General features: G+C 43.8%; 1 protein-coding gene across 1 annotated transcript in view; it reads left to right on the top strand.

Moving 5' to 3' along the window:
- LOC144604643 (protein phosphatase 1 regulatory inhibitor subunit 16B-like) overlaps positions 1-22,474 on the top strand; it is a 135,485-nt gene that overhangs the window by 78,126 nt on the left and 34,885 nt on the right. Inside the window, exon 3 of the mRNA XM_078419278.1 lies at positions 650-720. Coding sequence (XP_078275404.1) covers positions 650-720 — 71 coding nt within the window. The remainder of the gene's footprint in view (positions 1-649; positions 721-22,474) is intronic.

The raw sequence follows: 22,474 nt of genomic DNA, 5'->3' as shown, positions 1-22,474 counted from the left end.
CCAGAGACCTGGGTTCGATGCTGACCTTGGCTACTGTCTGTGTGGATGTTGGAACGCTCTCCCTGTGACCACGTGGTGGTTTCTCCGGGTGTTCCAGTTTCCTCCCACATCCCAAAGACGTGCGGATTTGTAGGTTCATCGGCCTCTGTAAAAAAAGATTCTATTGTATTGCTAGTGTGCAGGGGAGTGGTTGAGAAAGTGGAATAATGTAGAGCTAGTGTAAATGGTAGATGCATGGGCGGTGAAGACTCGGTGGGCTGATCGACCTATTTCCATGTTGTATGTCTAAACTCTAAACTAAGCTAAATATAGTTCTCAGCATTGTAGCGTAACAGTTTCAGAGAAGTCCAATGCCTGCAGTGAGGTAGATCGGACAATCGGGACTGTACTCTAGCCTATGGAAGGACCGTTCAGAAGCCTGATAATAGAGGGGAAGAAGCTGTTCCTGAGGCTGGTTGTTCATGCTTTCAAGCTTCTGTATCTTCCGCCTTTCGGAAGTGGGAGGAAGAAGGAAGAAGGGCGGGAACAAGCTGAAAAGATACATTCTAAAATCTATCATTCTGTAAAGCTCAATTCCTTGTGTTAATTGGGGAGAGTCAGCCTAAACGCAGAGATTTTTCAATGTGTAATTGTAATGTTTTTCTTGCAGTGAGCCACTTACTGAAGAAAAATATAAATCCAGACTTGTGCAATGAAGACGGACTCACTGCGTTACATCAGGTGAGAAGGAGTCTTCTGATTCACTTTACATTTCCAAAATCTTTCGTGTCATTCAGCTGAATAAACTGGAGCCTGGATTGGATGCAGCCTCCAGAACAGAGGGGTGGCACAGCGGTAGAACCGCTGCCTCACAGCGCCAGAGACCCGGGTTCAAATCTGACCTAGGGTGTTGTCTGTGTGGAATTTGCACGTTCCGCCTGTGACTGCGTGGGTTTCCTCCGGGTGCTCTGGTCTCTTTCCACATGTGTGGTTCATGGTTCTTGTTTCTTGGTCCTCCAAAATATTCCAAATGGAATTTAAACTGGAGGTGGGTTTGGTAAGTTAATGGACCCTCTGTAAAGTTTTTCTCACTAGTGTGTAGGGGAGTGGTAAAATCCGAATGGACAACAACATGGAGAGAATAAAGTTGGATTAGATCAGTGTAAATAGGTGATTCATGGACAACAGCGACTGGATGGGCCAAAGGGCCTGTTTTCGTGCTGTATCTCATTATTTAACTGGGAGTTAGTTGTCAGAGTTAGTAATTGCACATCTATAAATGCTTGTGTATAGCACAAGTATCAAGAGTCAAGAGTGTTTTATTGCCATATGTTCTGAAACGGAACAATGAAATTCTTGCAGCAGCACAACAGATATGTAAACGTAGGACTCTGTAAAACCCATGATAAACAACAAAAACTTCAATAAATAATTAAAAAAACCAAGATATTACAAAACCAAAAAGACAAGCCCGAAGTCCCTAGTATAATCAAGGCCATTCCTAGTTCAGAGTTTAATTGAAGTTCGTAGAATTCAATAGCTTGATGGTTGATGTGAAGAGGGTGTCCCTGAACCTGGCCGTTACAGTTTACTGGCTCCTATAAATTTGTCCTGATGGCACACACTCTAAAGCCATACAGGCTTGTAGGTTTATTGGCTTCGGTAAAATTATAAATTGTTCCTAGTGGGTGTAGGATAGTGTGTGTAGTGGAGATCGTTGGTCGGGGCAGACTCGATGGGCTGAAGGGCCTGTTTCTGCACTGTGTCTCTAAACTAAAAACTACACAGAGATTTACTGAAATGGTACCAGAAATTAGGAACATCAGTTACATAAATAGTCTGAAGAAGCCGGCATTCAATCTCCTTATTACTAGCAGAGTCTCTTATGAAGCCTTGTTTACCATAATCACATAAGCTCCCATAGAATCATAGAAACATGTTGTAGTTTTTAGTAGTTTTAGAGACATAGCATGGAAACAGGCCAATCGGCCCACCGAGTCTGTGGCGACTACCCATCTGCCATACACTATGATCAGCCATGATCACATTGAATGACGGTGCTGGCTCGAAGGGCCGAATGCCCTCCTCCTGCACCTATTGTTTATTGTCTATTGACTTGTTCTAACCCACACACCACGGACAATTTACCTACAATCACGCACATCTTTGGAGTGTGGGAAGAAACTGGAGCACCCGGAGAAAACCCACGCAGTCACAAGGAGAACGTGCAAACTCCACACAAATAGCATCCGGGGTCAGGATTGAACCCGAGTCACTGGCGCTGTGTGGCAGCAGCTCTACCAGCTGCGCCACTGTGTCACCCATCACGTTATGTGCCTAACTATTGAATACCATAACCTTACGGAGATAGCGAGGAGACAGGTTGGAAACACAATGTCCACTCAAGATGGAGTAACATCACCAAGTGGTATTTTCCTCTTCCTGCCCCTGGTCCTTCCTGAATTGTTATCTTTGTAATAGCTTAGACACAAAGCAACAGGAATCCAATTAGCTTTGTCTAACGGTCCAGTGTCGACACATCAATGGCATCCACTCCCAGCTAGACATGGATGTCATTGATGGATCAACACTGGATTGCTCCTGGGATCATTCTCATAAACCTCTGGATCTGTTTGAACATGGAACATTGAACAGTACAACACAGGATATAATCATTGAACTATATGACATACAGCAGTGGCACTCCTGATTATTTTGCTAGTCTGTTCAGAGAGAGAAAAACAATTCTTTCCTCAGCCATTAAGTTGAGATCTATGAGTTAACATGGGTGTGACTCAGGCCCCTGCTGTCCAACACACTGTGACACAAGGCACGAAAGTTTAAGGTTAAACACCCTGTGGCTTACTGCTGAATGATTGCATCTTTCTAAAGAGAAAGTAAATTACAAGAGACCCAGGAAATGTTTAAAGTCTATCGAAATAGCAGCGATGTTATATTTTCAGCGGTGAAAATATTTCCTTAGAGGCTTAGTCTTATTTTGGCCAAACACTTCCTGTTTGGGAGATGCTGCTCAGATTATCAGATGAATCTATGTTTGTCAGAGAGCTTGGTGTGTGACTTGTGCAGCCGGTAGAATTGCCCTCCCGACAAAATGTGCTCTCTTTGGTTAAACTCCGAAACAATCAGTTAAGTTGGTTTCCTCAAGAGATTGGTAAAGGGATGAGATGAGAAGGTTGTCCCTGGAGGACAGGTTGACAAAAACTAATTTGTGTTCTTTGGTGTTGAGAAGGATGTCGTAGAATCATACAGGGCAGTCACAGTGGCGCAGCGGTAGAGTTGCTGCCTCACGGCGCCAGAGACCTGGGTTCGATCCTGACCCCGGGTGCTGTCTGCACGGAGTTTGTACGTTCTCCTTGTGACCCCGTGGGTTTTCTCCGGGTGCTCCGGTTTTCTCCCACATCCCAAAGATGCGTGGGTTTGTAGGTTAATTGGCTTCTGTAGATTGCCCCTAGTGTGTAGGATGCAAAAGTGGGTAACATGGCGCAAGTGTATGGCCGATCAATTGTTGGCGTGGGCTCCGTGAGTGGGCTTTCTCCGGGTCCTCTGGTTTCCTCCCACATTGGCATGTTTGTCGGTTAATTGGCTTCTGTAAATTGTTCTTAGTGTGTAGGATAGAACAAGTATATAGGTGATCGTGGTCGGCATGGACTAGGTGGGCCGAAGGGCTTGTTTCCACGCTGTATCTCTAAATTAAACTAAGCATGTAAACCTGTCCATGCCGACTAGGTTTTATAATTTAGCGAGATCAATTGCCTGCATTTGGCCCACAACCCTCTAAATCTTTCCTATCCATGTACCTATCCAAATCCCTTTTTAACATTGCTGTTCCATTGCTTCCCCTGGCAGCTCGCTCCATATACAAACCACCCTTCAGGCCTCTTTCAAAATCTTTCCCCTCTCGCCTTAAACCTACGCCTTCTAACTCTGGACTCCTGTAGCCTTTTTTCTTTTAAACCGACAGTTCCCTTTGTCTCAATTTTAGAGGTTTTATGCAGCCCAGCTCTTTTTTATTTATGCTGATATTTCCTGAGAATATCTCTTGCTCTCCAGCTGCTGTGTGACTGTTTTGGGATTTGGTGTATACATATTTCATTTTTTTTCTTAATCAACACCCAGATGTACCGAGACGTTGATTATCTACAAGAGTAATTGGAAGTTAATTGGATGTCTTCAACTGGATAAGCAGATTCTGGGTTATTGGAACAGCTGGAGGCTTTGTTGCCTTGAAGCAAGTCTTAGAGTCTTAGAATCACACAGCGTGGAAACAGGCCCTTTGGCCCAACTTGCCCACATCAGCCAACTTGTCCCATCTACACTAGTCCCACATGCCTGCGTTTGGTCCATACCCCTCCACACCTGTCCTATCCATGTACCTGTCTAACTGTTTCTTAAACGTAGGGATAGTCTCAGCCTCAACTACCTCCTCAGGCAGCTTATTCCATACACCCACCAGCCTTTGTGTGAAAAGGTTACCCTCAGATACCTATTAAATCTTTTCCCCTTCACCTTAAACCTATGTCCTCTGGTCCTCGATTGTCCTACTCTGGGCAAGAGAATCTGTGCTTCTACCCGATCTATTCCTCTCGTGATTTTATACACCTCTATAAGAACTTGAAGATCTATAAGATCTTGAGTTTAGTTTAGTTTGGTTTAGAGATGCAGCGCAGAAACAGGCCTTTCAGACCACTGGGTCTATGCCAACCAGTGATCAACCCATACACTTGCACGTTCCTACACACTAGGGACAGTTTACATTCTTTACCACAGCCAATTAACCTACAAACCTGTACGTCTTTGGAGTGTGGGAGGGAACCAGAGCACCCAGGGAAAACCCATGCGATCACGGGGAGAACGTACAAACTCCCAGAGTTGTCAACTGGATGTCCAGTAACTGATAGAATTCAACATAAGAGCAGTCCAGTGTTGTGAGCTGGGTCCAACAACCTCGTTGGTTCTTAAGGTCAGAAGAACAACAAAAAGATGTGCTTCCTTTCTCAGGCTGTGTCACAAAAAATGGCAGCCATGATCATCAAGGACCCACAGCACCCTGGCCACGCTCTCATTTCACTCCTGCCATTGGGAAGCAGGTACAGGAGTCTGAAAGTTGTGACCTCCAGGTTCAGGAACAGCTTCTTCCCAATAACCATCAAGCTCTTGAACATTACAAACACCAACTTTACTACGAACTACAAATAGTCTCGGTTGCCCTAGGGACTTTGGACTTTTTTTGCACTCGGGCGACACAGTGGCACAGCGGTAGAGTTGCTGCATTACAGCGCCAGAGACCGGGGTTCGATCCTGACTACGTGCGCTGTCTGTACGGAGTTTGTACGTTCTCCCTGTGACTGCATGGGTTTACCCTGGGTGCTCCAGTTTCCTCCCATACTCCAAAGACACTCCAGAGGTTTGTAGGTTAATAGGTTTCAGTAAAATTGTAACTTGTCCCTAGTGTGTAGGATAGTGATAGTGCACAGGGTGACTGCTGGTTGGCGTGGACTGAAGGGCCTGTTTTTGCACTGTATCTCTAAAGTCTAAAAGAACACGACAAACACCAACCAAAAGATGAACTACAAACTGTATCGGTTGCACTGGGGACTTCAGGCTATTCTTGCGCTAACATTGTTTGTTCACATTTATTGAACTTTTGTTTTCTTTATTACATTATCCATGAGTACTATGTTTACAGGTTTGTTATGCTGCTGCACATAAGAATTTCATTGCTTTTTATCAGTGATAATTAAACACGACTTGACTTGATTATTGGAAATATGCCCCATTTTTCACAGGAAAAGCATGATTTTTTTAAATGCACAGTGAATTTGATTACTGTTGGTCTGACTTTTTCTAAATTGATTATTGGAAATATGCCCCATTTTTGAGAGGAAAAGCATGATTTTTTTACGCACTGTGAATTTGATCAGTTGGTCTGACTTTTTCTTAATTTTAGATTCTCATCCTTGTTTTTAGATCCCTCAGTGGTTTTCAAACTCCCTCTTTCGTATCATTTTTAGTTAGTTAGTTCGTTTAGTTTATTATCACTGAAGTACAGTGAAAAGCTTCTTTGTTGCGTGCTAACCGGGCAGCAGAAAGACTATGGATGGTTACAATCGAACCGTCCACAGTATACAGGTACAGGATAAAGGGAATAATGTGCAGTGCAAGGTAAAGTCTGATTGAAGATAGCCCGGGTGTCTTCAATGAGGTGACAGTAGAGACGTTTGAAGGCTCTTGGAGGTTGGTAGGCCCAAGGCCTGACTGGTAGTGTCCTCACGGCACCTTTTGGTCCCAGGAGTCAGAGAATCGACAGATCTGAGAGGAGATTAAGATGAGCACAGTTAAAGTAGGAAATGCTGGTGCTGGAGTAGAGACCAAAAAGAGTGGAGCGATTGTAATGAGTGACTTTCGAGATACACTTACTTTCAACTTCAAAGACACCATCCAGAAATAGGCCCTTTAGCCCACCATGTCCACACCAACCAGCGTTCACCCCGTACACAAGCACTATCCTACCCACGAGTAACAATTTGTTATTTTTTACCAAAATCAATTAATCTATACACCTGCTTGTGTTTGGAGTGTGGGAGGAAAATGGAGCACCTGGAGAAGACCCATGGAGTCACAGGGAGAACGTACAAACACCATACAGACAGCGCACCTAGTCAGGATCGAACCCGGGTCTCTGGCGCTGCAAGGCAGTGACTCTACCGCTGTGCCACTGTGCCGCCTCACGGCAGACCAGCACGCAGAGAGTCGCCTGGCTTGGGCGCCACCCTTGCCTTTCATTTCAGTTCTGTTATTCTCACCGATCTCCAATTCTGGCCTCTGGTGCAACTTTGCCGTGGTCTTGCTCGCGTTGGCACCAGCCTTGGCTCTGCAACTCCCTCGCTAAACCTCTTTGCCCACCTCATCTCTTTTAAGACATTCCTTGATTAAAGTTATGGTCACAGTGCCCTGGAGTTTCTTTTACCTGGCTTGACATCAAACATTTTGAGATAACACATCCGTGAATGTATTTTCCCAAAAGTAAACTTAATCCATAATAAAAAATATATCCAAAGCAAAACCGGTGCCAAAACTCTTCAGTCGTTCTCAGTGTCTATACAACCGTACCCAGTGGTATTCACGACCACCTTTAAACAAAATACCCTGTCACTTTGGGCGGTACCGAGATGCAGCTGGTAGAGACCTGGGTATAATCCTGACCTTGGGTGGTATCTACGGGGAGTTTGCACGTTCTCCCTGTGACTGCGTGGGTTACGAGTGTACGACAGAAGGGAGAGGAGTGGGGTGACTGAGGGTGGTCGGAGTGCAGGGAGCAATGTTTGGGCACCTGGGTTTGGGGTGGGGGGCATAGTTTGGAATTGGAGAATTCAAGTTCTCTTTCCGCCAGTTTCGTTTCGTTTCAGTTCATGTCAGATGGTTGGAGATGATTTGTAGCAAGTATTGCAGCACGTTTTCAGATTTAGTTGAGGTGTGAGGAGGGGAGGTGCAGTGACAGACTGTTGTTTACAAGTGGGTATCTCATCATAGGCTCGTTCCAGATTTTGTCTCTGCCGCTGACTTTCAACATGTGGGTTCAAAGACATGGCCGGTTGCCGAGGGTCTTGTGTGAAATCTCCTTGCATTCTGCACCCTTAACCACTGACGAGAGGCGGCACAGTGGTGCAGTGGTAGAGTTTCCTCCTTACGTTGCCAGAGACCCGAGTTCCATCCTGACTACGGGTGCTGTCTGTACGGAATTTGCACGTTCTCCCCGTGACCGTGTGGGTTTTCTCCAGGTGCCCCGGTTTCTTTCTACATTCCAAAGAGGTACAGGTTTGTAAGTTAATTGGCTTCAGTAAAATTGTAAATTGTCCCCAGTGTGCATAGGTTAGTGTTAGTGTGCAGGGATCACTGGTCGGCACGGACTTGGAGGGCCGAAGGGCCTGTTTCCACACTGTATCTCTAAACTAAACTAAAAAAAATTCCAAAGACGTACAGGTTTGTAGGTTCATTGGCTTCTGTAAATTGCCCCTAATGTGCAGGGTAGTGCCAGTGTACGGGGTGATCGGCACGGTGGCGCAGCGATAGAGTTGCTGCCTTACAGCGAATGCAGCGCCGGAGACTCAGGTTCGATCCTGACTACGGGCGCCGTCTGTACGGAGTTTGTACATTCTCCCCGTGACCTGCGTGGGTTTTCTCCGAGATCTTCGGTTTCTTCCCACACTCCAAAGACGTACAGGTTTGCAGGTTAATTGGCTGGGCAAATGTAAAAATTGTCCCTAGTGGGTGTAGGATAGTGTTAATGTGCGGGGATCGCTGGGCGGCGCGGACCCGGTGGGCTGAAGGGCCTGTTTCCACGCTGTATCTCTAAAGTCTAACAAAGTGAAAATAAAAGAGAGGGGGAAGGGAGCCAGTAAAGCAAGCGCATGTTAGTGAGAGAGGGCGTAAAGTACAGCATCCCAGCACTGCTCTCTTCTCTCGTTCTTCCTTCAATGGTGTCTTTGTCCGCAAAGAAACAGCACAGATTCCTTCCGTAAATTTTCTTTTCTTCCCTAATTGACTCATTGTTCCTAGACAAAGGGCCTGTTGTCCAGGTTAAAATGTTAGCAAAGTTGGGGGGGGGGGGGGGGGGGTGGGAATAAAGAGTGGATGTGTTCTGGTGGGAGGTGAAGGACAGTTTGCGTCAGCTTTTACACGGAACACGTGTTGTTGTGTTGGTGAACGGTTTGAACGCCCACTTTGGTTTGAGCATTGAACGACCATCCAACCCACCCGCCATCTTGCGTCATTGTATTGGCCAGCACAGTTGGGGGCAGGTGCGGCACTGTAGTGCAGAGGTCGAGTTGCTGCGTCACAGCACCAGAGATCCGTGATCGATCATGACGATGCGTGCTGTCTGTATGGAGTTTGTATGTTCTCCCTGTGACCGTGTGGATTTTCTATAGCCAAATATTATGATCCCAAATCTGGGTTTTTTCTTTGCCATGATCGAACATAGAACAGCTATGCAGCCATTCGACCTACAAATGGTTGGGCCAAACATGATGCCATTAAACTGATCTCAGATAGGCAAGAAGTACTGGTGTCTCAAAGTCCTCATTCTCTGCCCCAGAGCAAGAATCAAGAGAGTCAAGAATGTTTTATTGTCATAGCCACACAACTCAGCAGGTCAGGCAGCATTTCTGGAGACAAAGCATGGGTGACGTTTCGGGACAGGACCCTTCTTCAGACTGAAGGAGGGTTCCGTCCGACTCAAAACATCACCCATCCATTTTCTCCAGAGATGCTGCCTGTCCCGTTGAGTTACTCCAGCACTTTGTGTCTATCTTCGGTATAAACTCTCCCAGTATCCACCTCACCTCACATCCGGAATCTTGGAATCATCCTTGATCAAACCCTCTCCTTCGACAAACACATCAAACACATCACAAAGACAGCCTTCTTCCACCTCAAAAACATTGCCCGTCTCCGTCCATCCCTCTCCTCCACAGCTGCAGAAACCCTCATCCACACCTTCATCACCTCCCGTCTGGACTACTGCAACAGCCTCCTCTATGGCGCACCCTCAAAAATCATCAATAAACTTCAATACATTCAAAACTCCGCTGCCCATCTACTCACACACACCTCGATCCGTGACCATATCACCCCCGTCCTTTATAAACTCCACTGGCTCCCCATCCCCCAGAGAATCCAGTACAAAATCCTCCTCATAACCTACAAAGCCCTCCATAACCTGGCCCCATCCTACCTGACCGACCTCCTCCACAGGCACACTCCCACCTGCACCCTCCGCTCTGCCGCTGCCATTCTCCTATCCCCCCACATCCGGACTAAACTCAGATCCTGGAGGGACAGGGCTTTCTCCATCGCTGCTCCCACCCTATGGAACTCACTACCCCAAACCGTTAGAGACTCCCCCACACTCACCACATTCAAAACATCGCTGAAGTCTCACCTGTTCAGTACTGCCTTCAACCACTGAAGGTCACCTCACCTTCTGTCTCCTTTCTCTGTTCATTTATTTATTTACTTATTTATCTATTTATTCATTTCCCCTATGTTCTCAAAATCTCTGTAAAGCGTCTTTGAGTATATGAAAAGCGCTATATAAATAAAATGTATTATTATTATTATTATTATTAAACCAGCATCTGCAATTCCTTCCTACATATTACTGATCGGGCCAGGTCAATGGATATTTTTAAGGTGGAGATTGATAGATTCGTGATTAGAATGGGCGCCAGGGGTTATGGAGAGAAGGGGTTGAGAGAGATAGATAGATCAGCCATGATTGAGCGGCGGAGTAGACTTGATGGGCCGAATGGCCTATTTCTGCTCCTACAACTTATGAACTTATCTTTCTGCACACGATCTATATCTCCCTCTGGTCCCTGCACTTGCCTGTGCTTGTTTGTAATATTAATTTCTGCCGTTTTCTGGGAGTCGTGTGTTGTACCGTGGTTATGTTAAGAAATGCAACCAACGCCAGTTCAAAAACTTAGATCAGCTGCTTTGCAACATGTGGAGACTGTTAGGCTGTTGTCAGCCAAGTTTAAATTTTATTGTATCAAACCCCATGACTATAGAGCTTTGCTGCCAAAATCCTATCAGCCTCATAAACTCAGACTGAAGCAAGTGGTAGTTATGCAGCTCAAATTCATTGGTGGAGGTTGAGGGCTGTGAAACATTGGAACCAGAGATTTTTTGTTGATTAGCAGTTAATCCTGAACAATTTCAGGAATTTTCACTGCTCAATGAGTTTTGATCAGCTGGTTTGGATCTGATTCAGAGGGAAAGCCATAGGGAAGCATGTGGTCCCTCCGAACCTGGAATTAAAGTGGGCCATTCAGCCCACAAAGGCAATGCCAGCCCTTTGAAAGTTGTTTTTAGATATTAAAGCTGTCTGGGTTAGTCCAGGAACGAGGCATAAGACGGGGTAGGTCAGTTGCGATCTTATTGAGTGGTGTAGTAGGCATGTAGTAGGCGTGATGGGCTGAATGGCCAAATGCTTCTAATCATAGAATCATACAGCACGGAAACAGGCCGTTCGGCCCAACTCGTCCATGCGGACCAAGATGTCCACCTGTGAAGATAGACACACAGTGCTGGAGTAACTCAGCTTGTCACACAGTTACTAACCGAGGCGAGGATTGATCCTGGGTCTCTGGATGAAAATCCGTGTTAGGAAACATTTGGAGGGATACTAGACCAAGTGGACCCATTGGGCCCAAACTTCTCCTACATTGGTGCAACACCCTTCCCTCCCCCCCCCCCCTCCCCCCTCCCAACCTCCCCCTTCCCCTCCCCCGCTTCCCCTCTTCTCCACTCCATCCCCCTCAACCCCCCTTATCCTCCTCCCCTCCCAAACCCGTCCCCCCCTCCCTCCCTAGGAGATCGATTTAAACTTTAAAATATGAATAACTTAAAAAATATAACACCAATTTCAATAAAACTTCTTCCATTAGCACCAAAGGGAAAAATGTGGGCCTAACATTGTCGCGCTATCGTGTACCGTTTTGGCTGTAGTTCAGGAACAAACGAACAAACAAACGAGAGTTTCATTATATAGATGGCCCAAACACAGGCCGTTACTTAATCCTTGTATACTCTACATATGTTTGAGAGGAGTAATCACTCCCCTTGCAAATCTTTGCTTCATCAACTCTATGAGATATCTCACATCATAGGTGTCAAAGAATCACAGAGAGATACAGCATTGGAAGCAGTCCTTTCAGCCCATCAAAAGTATGCTGTCCATCAAGCACCCATTCATATACTAATCCTATCCTATATATATATATATATACATATATATATGGGCAAATGGGACTACTTTAGATGGGGCATCATGATCGTCATGGATGAGTTGGGCTGAAGGGCCTGTTACCATGACTCGATGACCCTTTAATATTCTCTGCCACTTCACCTCTGTATTAGAAGGTTGAAGATAAACAACAGGGGTTAATTAAACAACACGGGTGTTGTTTAACAGCTCATTGTTGGTTTAATGCGGCATTCGGTCAAGAGTGAAAAATCTTCCCACCACACTCCATTGGTATTCTGAAACGATATCGTGTTTAAATTTAGAAAAAATTAGGAGTGATATTGTTGAGCCCTCGATTAAATTTGATAGGACTTGGGTAAGCTTTATTCAATATTTTCACACAATATAAGTTGTTCCCTCTCCAGCCGTTATAATAATTTTCTACCTTTATTTGGTGGAACAGATTTAACGACAAACAGGGGTCTAAACTGTTGACATTTTTTTTTTTGCAGCCCAGATTCTGTTTTGTTTTGGGGGTTTTATTGTTTGTTTGCTTATTTTAGTTTAGGGGGGTAAAAAAAAAAATCTTTTTTTTTCTTTTTATCTTTAAAAAAAAAATATATATATAAGTTCTCTTTTAACCTTTTATTTATAATTACATAGAGACTGGGAGGTCTACACCCTATATGTATTTTGAAACTGGATTTATATTAAGGCTACATTTGTTGTTAATGTAATCCTGATCCCTATGTATCAATATCACTGTTATGCTTATTATTTTTGGAAATTTAATAAAAAGATTTGAAAGAAAAAAAAAAGAAGAAAAAAAAAAGAAAGAGTGAAAATGGCCACTGCACTGTCTTCCTGCTTTTTGTTTACATCTCAAGTATTTCTTCTAACGTTCTGGATAAATGTTTGAGCAATTTCACTTATTCTTGTGATCGTGTTTGCACATCATTCTTTCAAACCGTTATCTGGGCTTTTCCCAACCCACCCCTCCCCTCCCACGGGAAACAAGTACGGTAATGGTAAATGTTAATAGATAAGCCAACAGAGGCAGCTTGTTTTCCCTTCAAGGAACTGACAACATTACAATGGGATCTGCGAGGGAACCTTTATCTTGCACTAAACGTTACTCCCTTTATCCTGTATCTGTACACTGTGGATGGCTCGATTGTCATCATGTATAGTCTTTTTGCTGACTGGATAGCATGCACCAAAAAGCTTTTCACTGTACCTCAGTACACGTGACAATAATAAACTAAACTAAAACTAAACTACTTGTGTGCGGGGTGAGTGACTTTAGACTTTAGAGATACAGTGTGGATACAGGCCTTTCAGCCCATCGAGTCCGTGCCAACCAGCGATCACCCCGTGCACTAGGGACAAGTCACAATCTTACCAAAGCTAATTAACTTACAAACCTATACGTCTGGAATGTGGGAGGAAACTGGAGCACCCGGTGAAAACCCACATAGTCATAGGGAGAATGTACAAACTCTGTACAGATAGCACCCATAGTCAGGATCGAACCCAGGTCTCTGGCACTGTCAGGCAGCAACTCTACCACTGTTGCACTGTGCCGCCTTTAAATGTTCTCTCTGTTTTTCAAATCTTTGCTATGTTAACTTCACAACTTTTCTGACTTCATAGGAGTCAAGGAATCATAGAGAAATACAGTATTGGAAGCAGGCCCTTCGGCCCACCAAGAGCATGCTGTCCTTCCATTAAACACCCATTCATATGCTAATCCTATCCTAACCCATGTTATTCACTTTAATTTTCCTTCCCATTCCTACACAGACCTTTCTGTCCTAGGTCTCCTCCGTTGTCAGAGTGAGGCTAAACGCAAATTGGAGGAACAGCATCTCATATTTCGCTTGGGCAGCTTACATCCCAGTCTGAAGAAGGGTCTCGACCCGAAACATCACCCATTCCTTCTCTCCTGAGATACTGCCTGACCTCTGAGTTACTCCAGCAATTTGTGAAATTAAAACTTTTGATTTGTACCAGCATCTGCAGTTATTTTCTTACACCCCAGTGGCATGAATATTGATTTCTCTCACTTCAGGTAGCCCCAGCATTCCCTCTCTCTCTCTCTCTATCCCTCCCCCACCCAAGTTGCACAAGCTTCTCGTTTTCACCCTACAAACAGCTAATAATGGCCTGTTTCCTTTATCATCGTTACTTTTTTGCATATCTTTCATTCATCATTCTTTTTCTCTCCACATCATCGTCTATATCTCTAATTTCCCTTATCTCTAACATTCTACACACGTTTGGGGTAGTTTTATTTTTATGGAGGCCAATTAACCCACAAACTCCGTACACCTGGAGCACCTGGAGTTAGGATCGAACTCAGGTCTCCAGTGCTGTAAGGCAGCAACTCTACCGCTGCGCCACTGTGCCTTGCTTGAGGGTTAGTGCGGGCCTGGTGCTCATGCTTCACTGCTTCGTGACTGTCGGAGAAGTTGCCTCCTTAGTGATAATCGGAATTTGAACCGTAGCACGATGAGCACATCTGCTGCTTTTAATATGTTGGATGTGGCTTTGGAAAGTCCCCAAACATTGAAGCAGCTGAAAGCTGGCAAACCATCATCACGAACAATGCTACCTAACCACAAATGCAGCGAGGATGCTCTCGTTATCTTGGTTGACTCTTTGGTTGTGTTGTGCAATGCCAGGGGGCAGAGGGTGGATGGACAATCCGGTGCCGGTAGAGGCTTAGAGAGGGAGAGGCGGGAGGAAGGTTCTTGCACGGACCATGGATTCCTGCAGAGATTTCCTGCAGCCTCCAAACAGCCTATCCACTTAAACTCACCTGCAATTTGCTCTTATTGTTTAATTGATAGTTTAAATAAAATGGGGATAATCATCTCTACAATCTGTTTTCTTGACATTTTTTTTCTGGGTGTTATGCGGTTTTGGGGCAGCACAGTGGCGCAGCGGTAGAGTTGCTGCCTCACAGCGCCAGAGACCCGGGTTCGATCCTGACTACGGGTACTGTCTGTACAGAGTTTATACGTTCTCCCTGTGACCGCGTGGGTTTTCTCCAGGTGCTCCGGTTTCCTCCCACGTTCCAAAGGACTTACAGGTTTGTAGGTTCATTGGCTTCAGTAAAATTGTAAATTGGCCCTAGTGTGTAGGATAGTGCTAGTGTACGGGGATCGCTGGTCGGCGCGGACTCGGTGGCCGAACGGTCTGTTTTGGCGCTGTATTTCTAAAGTCTAAAGTGTAAAGTCAAGCCTATCCAGTTAAACTTGCCTGCAATTTGATTTTATTAAGTCATTGATAGTTTAAAAAAAACCTGAGGATAATCATCTCTACAATCTGTTTTCTTGAGATTTTTTTCCTGGCTGTCTCTCATAGCTGTGTCCTGGAGATTAATGCCTTGAAGCAGAGTAACATGGTGCATAAATTAGTGGACTGGTATTCAAAACCATCGCCTGCAGACATGAGTTAAAATCCCACTGTGGCAGCTGGCAAAGTTAAATTCAATTGTTAGACTAATTTATGACTGTATGAAAAGCAGCACAGTAGAGTTGTTGCCTGACAGCACCAGAGACCGAGCTTTGATCCTGACTCTGGGTGCTGTCTGTATGGAGTATCTACATATCATATCATATATATACAGCGCGGAAACAGGCCTTTTCGGCCCACCAAGTCCGTGCCGCCCAGCGATCCCTGTACATTAACACTATCCTACACCCACTAGGGACAATATTTTACATTTACCCAGCCAATTAACCTACAAACCTGTACGTCTTTGGAGTGTGGGAGGAAACCGAAGATCTCGGAGAAAACCCACGCAGGTCACGGGGAGAACGTACAAACTCCTTACAGTGCAGCACCTGTAGTCAGGATCGAACCTGAGTCTCCGGCGCTGCATTCGCTGTAAAGCAGCAACTCTACCGCTGCGCTACCGTGCCGCCCTACATTCTCCCTGTTACCGAGTGGGTTTTCGCTGATGCAAGCATTGTAGCCTTAAATATAAATTTTATTTGTGATAACACAGATACAGCACGGAAACAGGCCCTTCGGCCCACTGAGTCCGTGCCGACCAGCAATCCCCGTACACTTGCACGATCCTGTACTCTGGGGGCAATTTACAATTTACAGAAGGCAATTGACCAACAAACCTTTATTTCTTCAGAGTGTGGGAGGAAGCTGGAGCCCCCCCTGAGAAAAACCCTCATGGTCACAGGGAGAACGTACGAGCTCATTACAGACAGCACCCACAGTCAGGATCGAACCCGGGTCTCTGGCGCGGTGAGGCAGCAACTCTACCGCTGCGTCACTGTGTCGCCCGATGAAGGATTATTTTTACAATAGGATGAGATGAAGCGAGAGTGCCACTAAACGAGACGATAAAAGGAGTTGGTTACCATCTGATAATAATCCCCAATAGACAATGACTGCTGATTGCAGACAAGCTTAAAAGGGAAGGGGTGGTGATTATCTGCATGCCTTCAGTCCCTGAGGTTTGCTTTAGTGGATTCTTCATTTGTAAATGTGCAGCTCTTTCTTTGCAAATTATGTATGTTTGTGTTCTCCAAGGGTGTGTGTGTCAGAGACAGGAGGGTTTTATGTTTATTTTTTTAATTTTGAATTTAATTAATTACAGTGCATATAACAACAACAGTAAACCCCATCCCTCCCCTTCCCTACATAATCATGAAAACAAACAAACAAATAAATAAATAAAAATAAATTTAAAAAAAAACATAACTACAATGTGACAAAAAAGACAAAAACACAAAAACATGAGGCAAGGTAATTTTCACAAGTCAAATATTTCAGTATTTTCACCGCTGGATTCAAAGAAGGTACAAAAACATGTGGCATTGAGGGGATAGTTTTACTTGTCCTTAATATGCTGCAGCACTGGGTTCCATATGTTGAAGAACTTTTGAGGGTTGCCAGACAATTCATATCTCAACCTCTCTACGTGTAAGATGCCCATTAATTCTCTTAACCAAGTCTCAAACTGAGGAGCAGAGTCTGATTTCCATAGTTTCAAAATACATCTGCTGGCAATTACCATACCATAAACCAAGATTGTGCGAGCATTATGGTCTAGCTTCTCTCAAGCGTTGTGGAATACCCGAATAGAGCAGTTTCAGGGTCCGGAGTTAAAGTGACGTTTAAAACAGTAGAGCACCATTGAAATAAAAGACACCAAAAGTTGTGAAGTTTTGGACAAGTCCAAAAGTGGTGAGCGAGTGTACCCTCAGCGGTCTTGCATCTATTACACAAAGGTGAGAGATCAGGAAAGATTTTATGCAGCTTAACCTTAGAGTAGTGTAATCTGTGTATAACCTTGAATTGAATCAGTTGTAGCCTAGAATTAATAGAACAGGATTTTATACTTTTCAGTACTACCTTCCAGACATCGTCATCAATTTCAATGTTAAGGTCTTCTTCCCAGGTTTGTTTTATTTTTAAAGTAGATTTATCTAGTTTGTTTGAAAAGATACCTACAAAAGATGAGATTAGGTTCTTTGCTTCCGGGGGACCCTGCAAAACTTTGGACAATGAGTCGTCTTCGGGCAGGGACTCAAAAAGCGAATTGTTTTGTCGAACATAATTTCTCAGCTGTAAGTACCTGAAGAATTGAGTTTTGGGCAATGAGAACTTGGATTGTAGCTGATCAAATGATGCAAAGTGTCTATTTATGTAAAGATCTTTTATTGTAACTATCCCTTTACAGCTCCATTCTCTGAACGCTGTGTCTGTAAATGATGGGGGGGAAAGCGTGGTTATGCCAGATTGGGGCGTGCATTGACGTATTTGGAAGCTCACAAGCTTTCCTAATTTGGTGCCATATTCTCTGAGCATTGGACAGAGTGAAGTGATCCTCTCTAAGAGAGGTGAGAGATCTGGGTAATGAAAAAAGGAGAGCAGGGAGAGAAGTTTTTGGGGTTAAGCTTTTTTCAATCGCCAGCCAAGGGGGCAGGTCATATCCAACTCCCCGTTCATATGCATACTGCCAGTATACCATGACTCTAACATTGGCCGCCCAATAGTAATATAAAAAGCACGGTAACCCCAGTCCCCCCTGTTCCCTCGTTTTTTGAAGATAAGCTTTTGAGATCCTGTGTGCTTTATATCCCCAAATAAATGGCATAATGATAGAATCGATTAACTTAAAGTAGGATTTGGGGATAAAAATAGGGACATTCTGAAATAAATACAGAAATCTCGGCAGGGAGACCATCTTTACTGCGTTCACGCGGCCAATCAAGGAAATAGGCAACGTTCTCCATTTCTCTATGTTCTCCTTTAGCTTGTTCAACCTTTCGGTAAAGTTAATTTTAAAAAGGGTCTTGGGGTTTTTAGATATTTGAATGCCCAGATATTTTATACTGTCCGGATTTGTTTTAAATTGCATGTTGGCTAAGAATACAGGGTCTAATTCTGCTGTTAACGATATAAGTTCACTCTTCTGCCAGTTTATAGTGTAACCTGAGACCTCGCCAAAGGAATTAATAAGCTGGAATAGGTAAGGGACAGAATGTTCAGGGTCAGATACAAAGATGGCAATATCATCCGCATAAAGTGAAATCTTATGTTCCACCCCACCCAGTATTATCGGTTTTATAAGCGCATGCCCTCTTATGCCGATTGCCAGCGGCTCAATGGCTAACGCAAAGAGGAGCGGCGAGAGGGGGCAGCCCTGTCGCGTACCCCTCTGACGGGCAAAAGGGGGTGACCTATCCTGGTTTGTGAGTATGGAAGCGGTGGGATGAGCATATACAAGACGTACCCAGGAAATAAAAGAGGCACCAAGACCAAACTCTTCCAGCACTCTGAGTAAATATCCCCACTCAACCTGATCGAAAGCTTTTTCTGCGTCTAAACACAGAATGGCTTGTTTGGAAGAACGGTCGAATTTGTGATACATAATATTCATTACTCTTCTAACATTAAAGAAAGAGAACCTATTGGGGATGAACTCGGTCTGATCCGTATGGATAATGGATTCTATACACTTATTTAGTCTAGTCGCCATTATTTTAGTAAAAATTTTGAAATCCAAATTAAGCATAGAAATTGGTCAGTATGAGGAGGCATTGGTTTCATCCCTGTCTTGTTTCAATAAGAGAGAAATATTAGCATTGTACAATGATGGTGGGAGCTTTTTCAACTCAATTGAGTGGGAGAGCATCCTGTGCAGAATCGGAGTTACCTGGTCAGCAAACTTCTTATAAAATTCGACTCCAAAACCGTCTGGCCCAGGGCTCTTGCCGTTTTGCAACGACCTAATTGCATCCATGATTTCTACAGAGGAGGGTTCTGAGTTTAAGGCCTCACAAGAGGCACTATCTAATTTTGGTATGTCCAACTTTTTTAACCATGCATTGATATCACCGTTAGCTTTGGATTTATACAGCTCTTGATAATACTCCTTAAAGCGTTCATTTATTAATTTTGGATCGGTTAAGGCAACACCCTTGCCTGATTTTATTATATGTATGGCCCTACTTGCTTGTTGCCCTCTAAGCTGACGGGCTAACAATGTATGCGGTTTGTCCCCTAATTCAAAATATCGCTGTTTCAGTCACAGTAGCTGGTCACTGACTTGATTTGTTAGAATCGTGTTATACTCATATTTAAGACTAAGCATATTTTGCAGCGTTTGGGGGTTGTTTGTGCTCCTATACAAAGTCTCCATTGGAGAAAGCTCCGAATCAATTTCTTGTAGACGTCTCTCTCTGGATTTCTTTAAAGACGCTTCATACGAAATAATATGACCCCTCATAACTGCCTTGAAAGCTTCCCACAAGGTGGAGTCTGAGACATCAGAAGTGTCATTGGTCGCCAAATATTCTGTAATTTTTTCAGACATGTATTAATAGAAAGTTCCATCATTAAGCAAGGAAAGGCGTAGTCGCCATTTAGCACATCGTTTAGACAGCTTAAAGTCAAAGATAATTGAGGTTGGAGCGTGATCTGAGATCAAAATGTTATGATATTTGGTATTTATTACATTAGGTATGAGTTTCGAGTCTAATAAAAAATAATCGATTCGAGAGTATGAATTGTGCATTTTAGAAAAAAAAGAGTATTCTCTGTCTGTGGGATGTTGTATCCTCCAAATGTCAACTAAATTGGTGGAGGAGATGAGATTTTTCAAAACCGTGGATGCATTCGAAGGGCTACACATTTTATTTGATGACCTTTCCAGGTGCCAGTCGAGGATTGTGTTATGGTCCCCTGCAACAATCACATTCGTATTAGAAAGGTCAGGTAGCTTATCAAAGATTTTGCGGAAGAAAGCTGCATCATCAATATTCGGACCATAAATGTTAAGCAGTGTTACATGAAGGGAGTAAAGGTACCCAGTTACTATGAGAAATCGACCATTCGGGTCACTTACTGTAGAAATATGTCTGAAATCTATGTTTTTCTTAACCATAATTGCCACCCCGCGGGCTTTGCTAGAAAATGTGGATTGAAATATCTGATCTGCCCATCTACAGCGCAACTGTAAATGTGCAGTTCTTTCTTTGCAAATTATGTATGTTTGTGTTCTCCAAGGGTGTGTGTGTCAGAGACAGGAGGGTTTTACAATAGAATGCTTGGGCAGTTCAGTTTCATTCTTGCCAGAGTCTGACTGTTGTAAGTTCAAAGATAAACACAAAGTACTGGAGTAACTCAGCGGCTCATGCAGCATCTCTGGGGTAATTTTTGTCTGAAGAAGGGTCCCGACCCGAAACATCACCTGCCTGACCCACTGAGTTACACGAGCACTTTGTGTCTACCTTCGGTATAAACAAGCACCTGCAGTTCTTTGTTTCTGCATACTGTAAATTATGCAGAAGAAGAGAAAGCTTAGTTCGCTTATGAAACACTAAATAATATTTAAAACCAAAGCTAGTTGTTCTGTGACTGTAATAAAAATGAGCTGCAGAAGCTGGTTTATACCAATGGTAGACACAAAGTGCTGGAGTAACTCAACGGGTCAGGCAACATCTCTGGAGAAAATGGAGAGGTGACATTTCGGGTCGGGACCCTTCTTCAGACTTGTTCTGTAACTGCTCAGTATTACATTAGACACTAATCTCATTGAGGTATTGGAATAACTATTGGTTTGAACTGTGACAAAAGATTTAGAATATTTTACTGACTTTGCCATCATTCAGTCTTCTACATTGATTTTAACATATCTTATCATGTATTTTTATTGATTATTCATTGGTTAATGTCAGGAGAAACACACATCCCCAGTTACACTGTTGTCCAAGTATACAGGAGCACATGGCAGGACACTTGTCTGATTCAGAGATAACAGTGTTATTTACTTAATAATGGGATTATGAACATCGCTGCCAAGGTCTATATTTATTAAGCATTCCTATGTTAATCCATATGTATTGGCTTGCTTGCCTTTTCAGTGAAGAATCGATCACATTGATGTAACTAGAATCAGACATAGTTCAAATCAGGTGAAAATGGCAAGTGTGCTTTCATTGTAAATTAATGAACTGCAGTGGTTTTTGACTAAATTGGGGAGTTGCTGCTACTGATGCTTCATTTTAATTCTGAATTTATTTAAATAATTACATTCAAACTCCACGGTTGCCATGGCGATCTTCAGTAGTCCACGCCTTTGGATATTTCAGTACCATTCAGTATATTAGTTTAGTTTATTACTTTTATTATTATCGTCACGTGTACCGAGGTACAGGGAAAGGCTTTTTTTGTCGCGTGCTGTCCAGTCAACGAAAAGACCATACATGACTACAATCAATCACATGTCCACAGTGTGCAGATACAGGATAAAGGGAATGATGTGTAGTGCAACATAAAGTCCAGTAAAGTCCGATTAAAGATAGTCTGAGGTCTACAATGAGGTAGATGGTCGGTCAAGACCACTTTCTAGTTGGTGATAGAACGGTCCGGTTGCCTGATAACTGCTGGGAAGAAAGTGTCCCTAAATCTGCAGGTATGCATTTTCACACATCTGTACCTCTTGCCGGATGGTAGAGGGGAGTAGAGGGAGTGGCTGGGGTGAAACTGGTCCTTGGTTATGCTGGTGGCCTTGCTGAGGTGGCATGAAGTGTAGATGGAGTCAATGGAAGAGTGGTTGGTGTGCCTGATGATCTGGGTGGCGTCTACAATTCTCTGAGATTTCTTGGGGTCTTGGATGGAGCTTTTCCCAAACCATGCTGTGATGCATCCCAATAAAACACTTTCTATGGATACAGCTTCTGTAGAAGCTGGTGAGGGTTGTTGGAGACATGCCAATGCACAATTAATGCAACTTCCAAGCCTTCTGTGGAAGTGTGCTCAACATGTTGGTGATGGAGTGTTTCCTGCACTGACCATAGGAGGTAGGAAGATCAAACCCCACCTTTGCTTATGAGGGAGAACTGAATAAAGTTGGCAATTGGAAGGGATGGTGTCAGCACAAAATCATGCTGATGGATCCCCCGTGTCATCCTTTCCAGATCATATCGGCACATGACTCCTGACTTTAATGCATGGCTAGCAAGAAGTTTTAAAAAGAAATGAAGCATCATTTTGGCATAATAATAAAATCATTTTATACTTTAGAATTTAGAGATACAACATGGAAACAGGCCCTTCAGCCCACCAAGTCCGTGCCAACCAGCGATCACCCCCGTACACTAACACTATCCTATACACCAGGGATAATTTTCAATTTTACCAAAGCCAATTAACCGTGGCGGCACGGTGGCGCAGCGGTAGAGTTGCTGC

The sequence above is a fragment of the Rhinoraja longicauda genome, chromosome 22 (genome assembly GCF_053455715.1).
Source record: "Rhinoraja longicauda isolate Sanriku21f chromosome 22, sRhiLon1.1, whole genome shotgun sequence".
In the NCBI taxonomy this organism is placed as follows: domain Eukaryota; kingdom Metazoa; phylum Chordata; class Chondrichthyes; order Rajiformes; family Arhynchobatidae; genus Rhinoraja; species Rhinoraja longicauda.
Note: the sequence above shows the minus strand (reverse complement) of the source record. Positions and strands in the feature narration are given on the sequence as shown.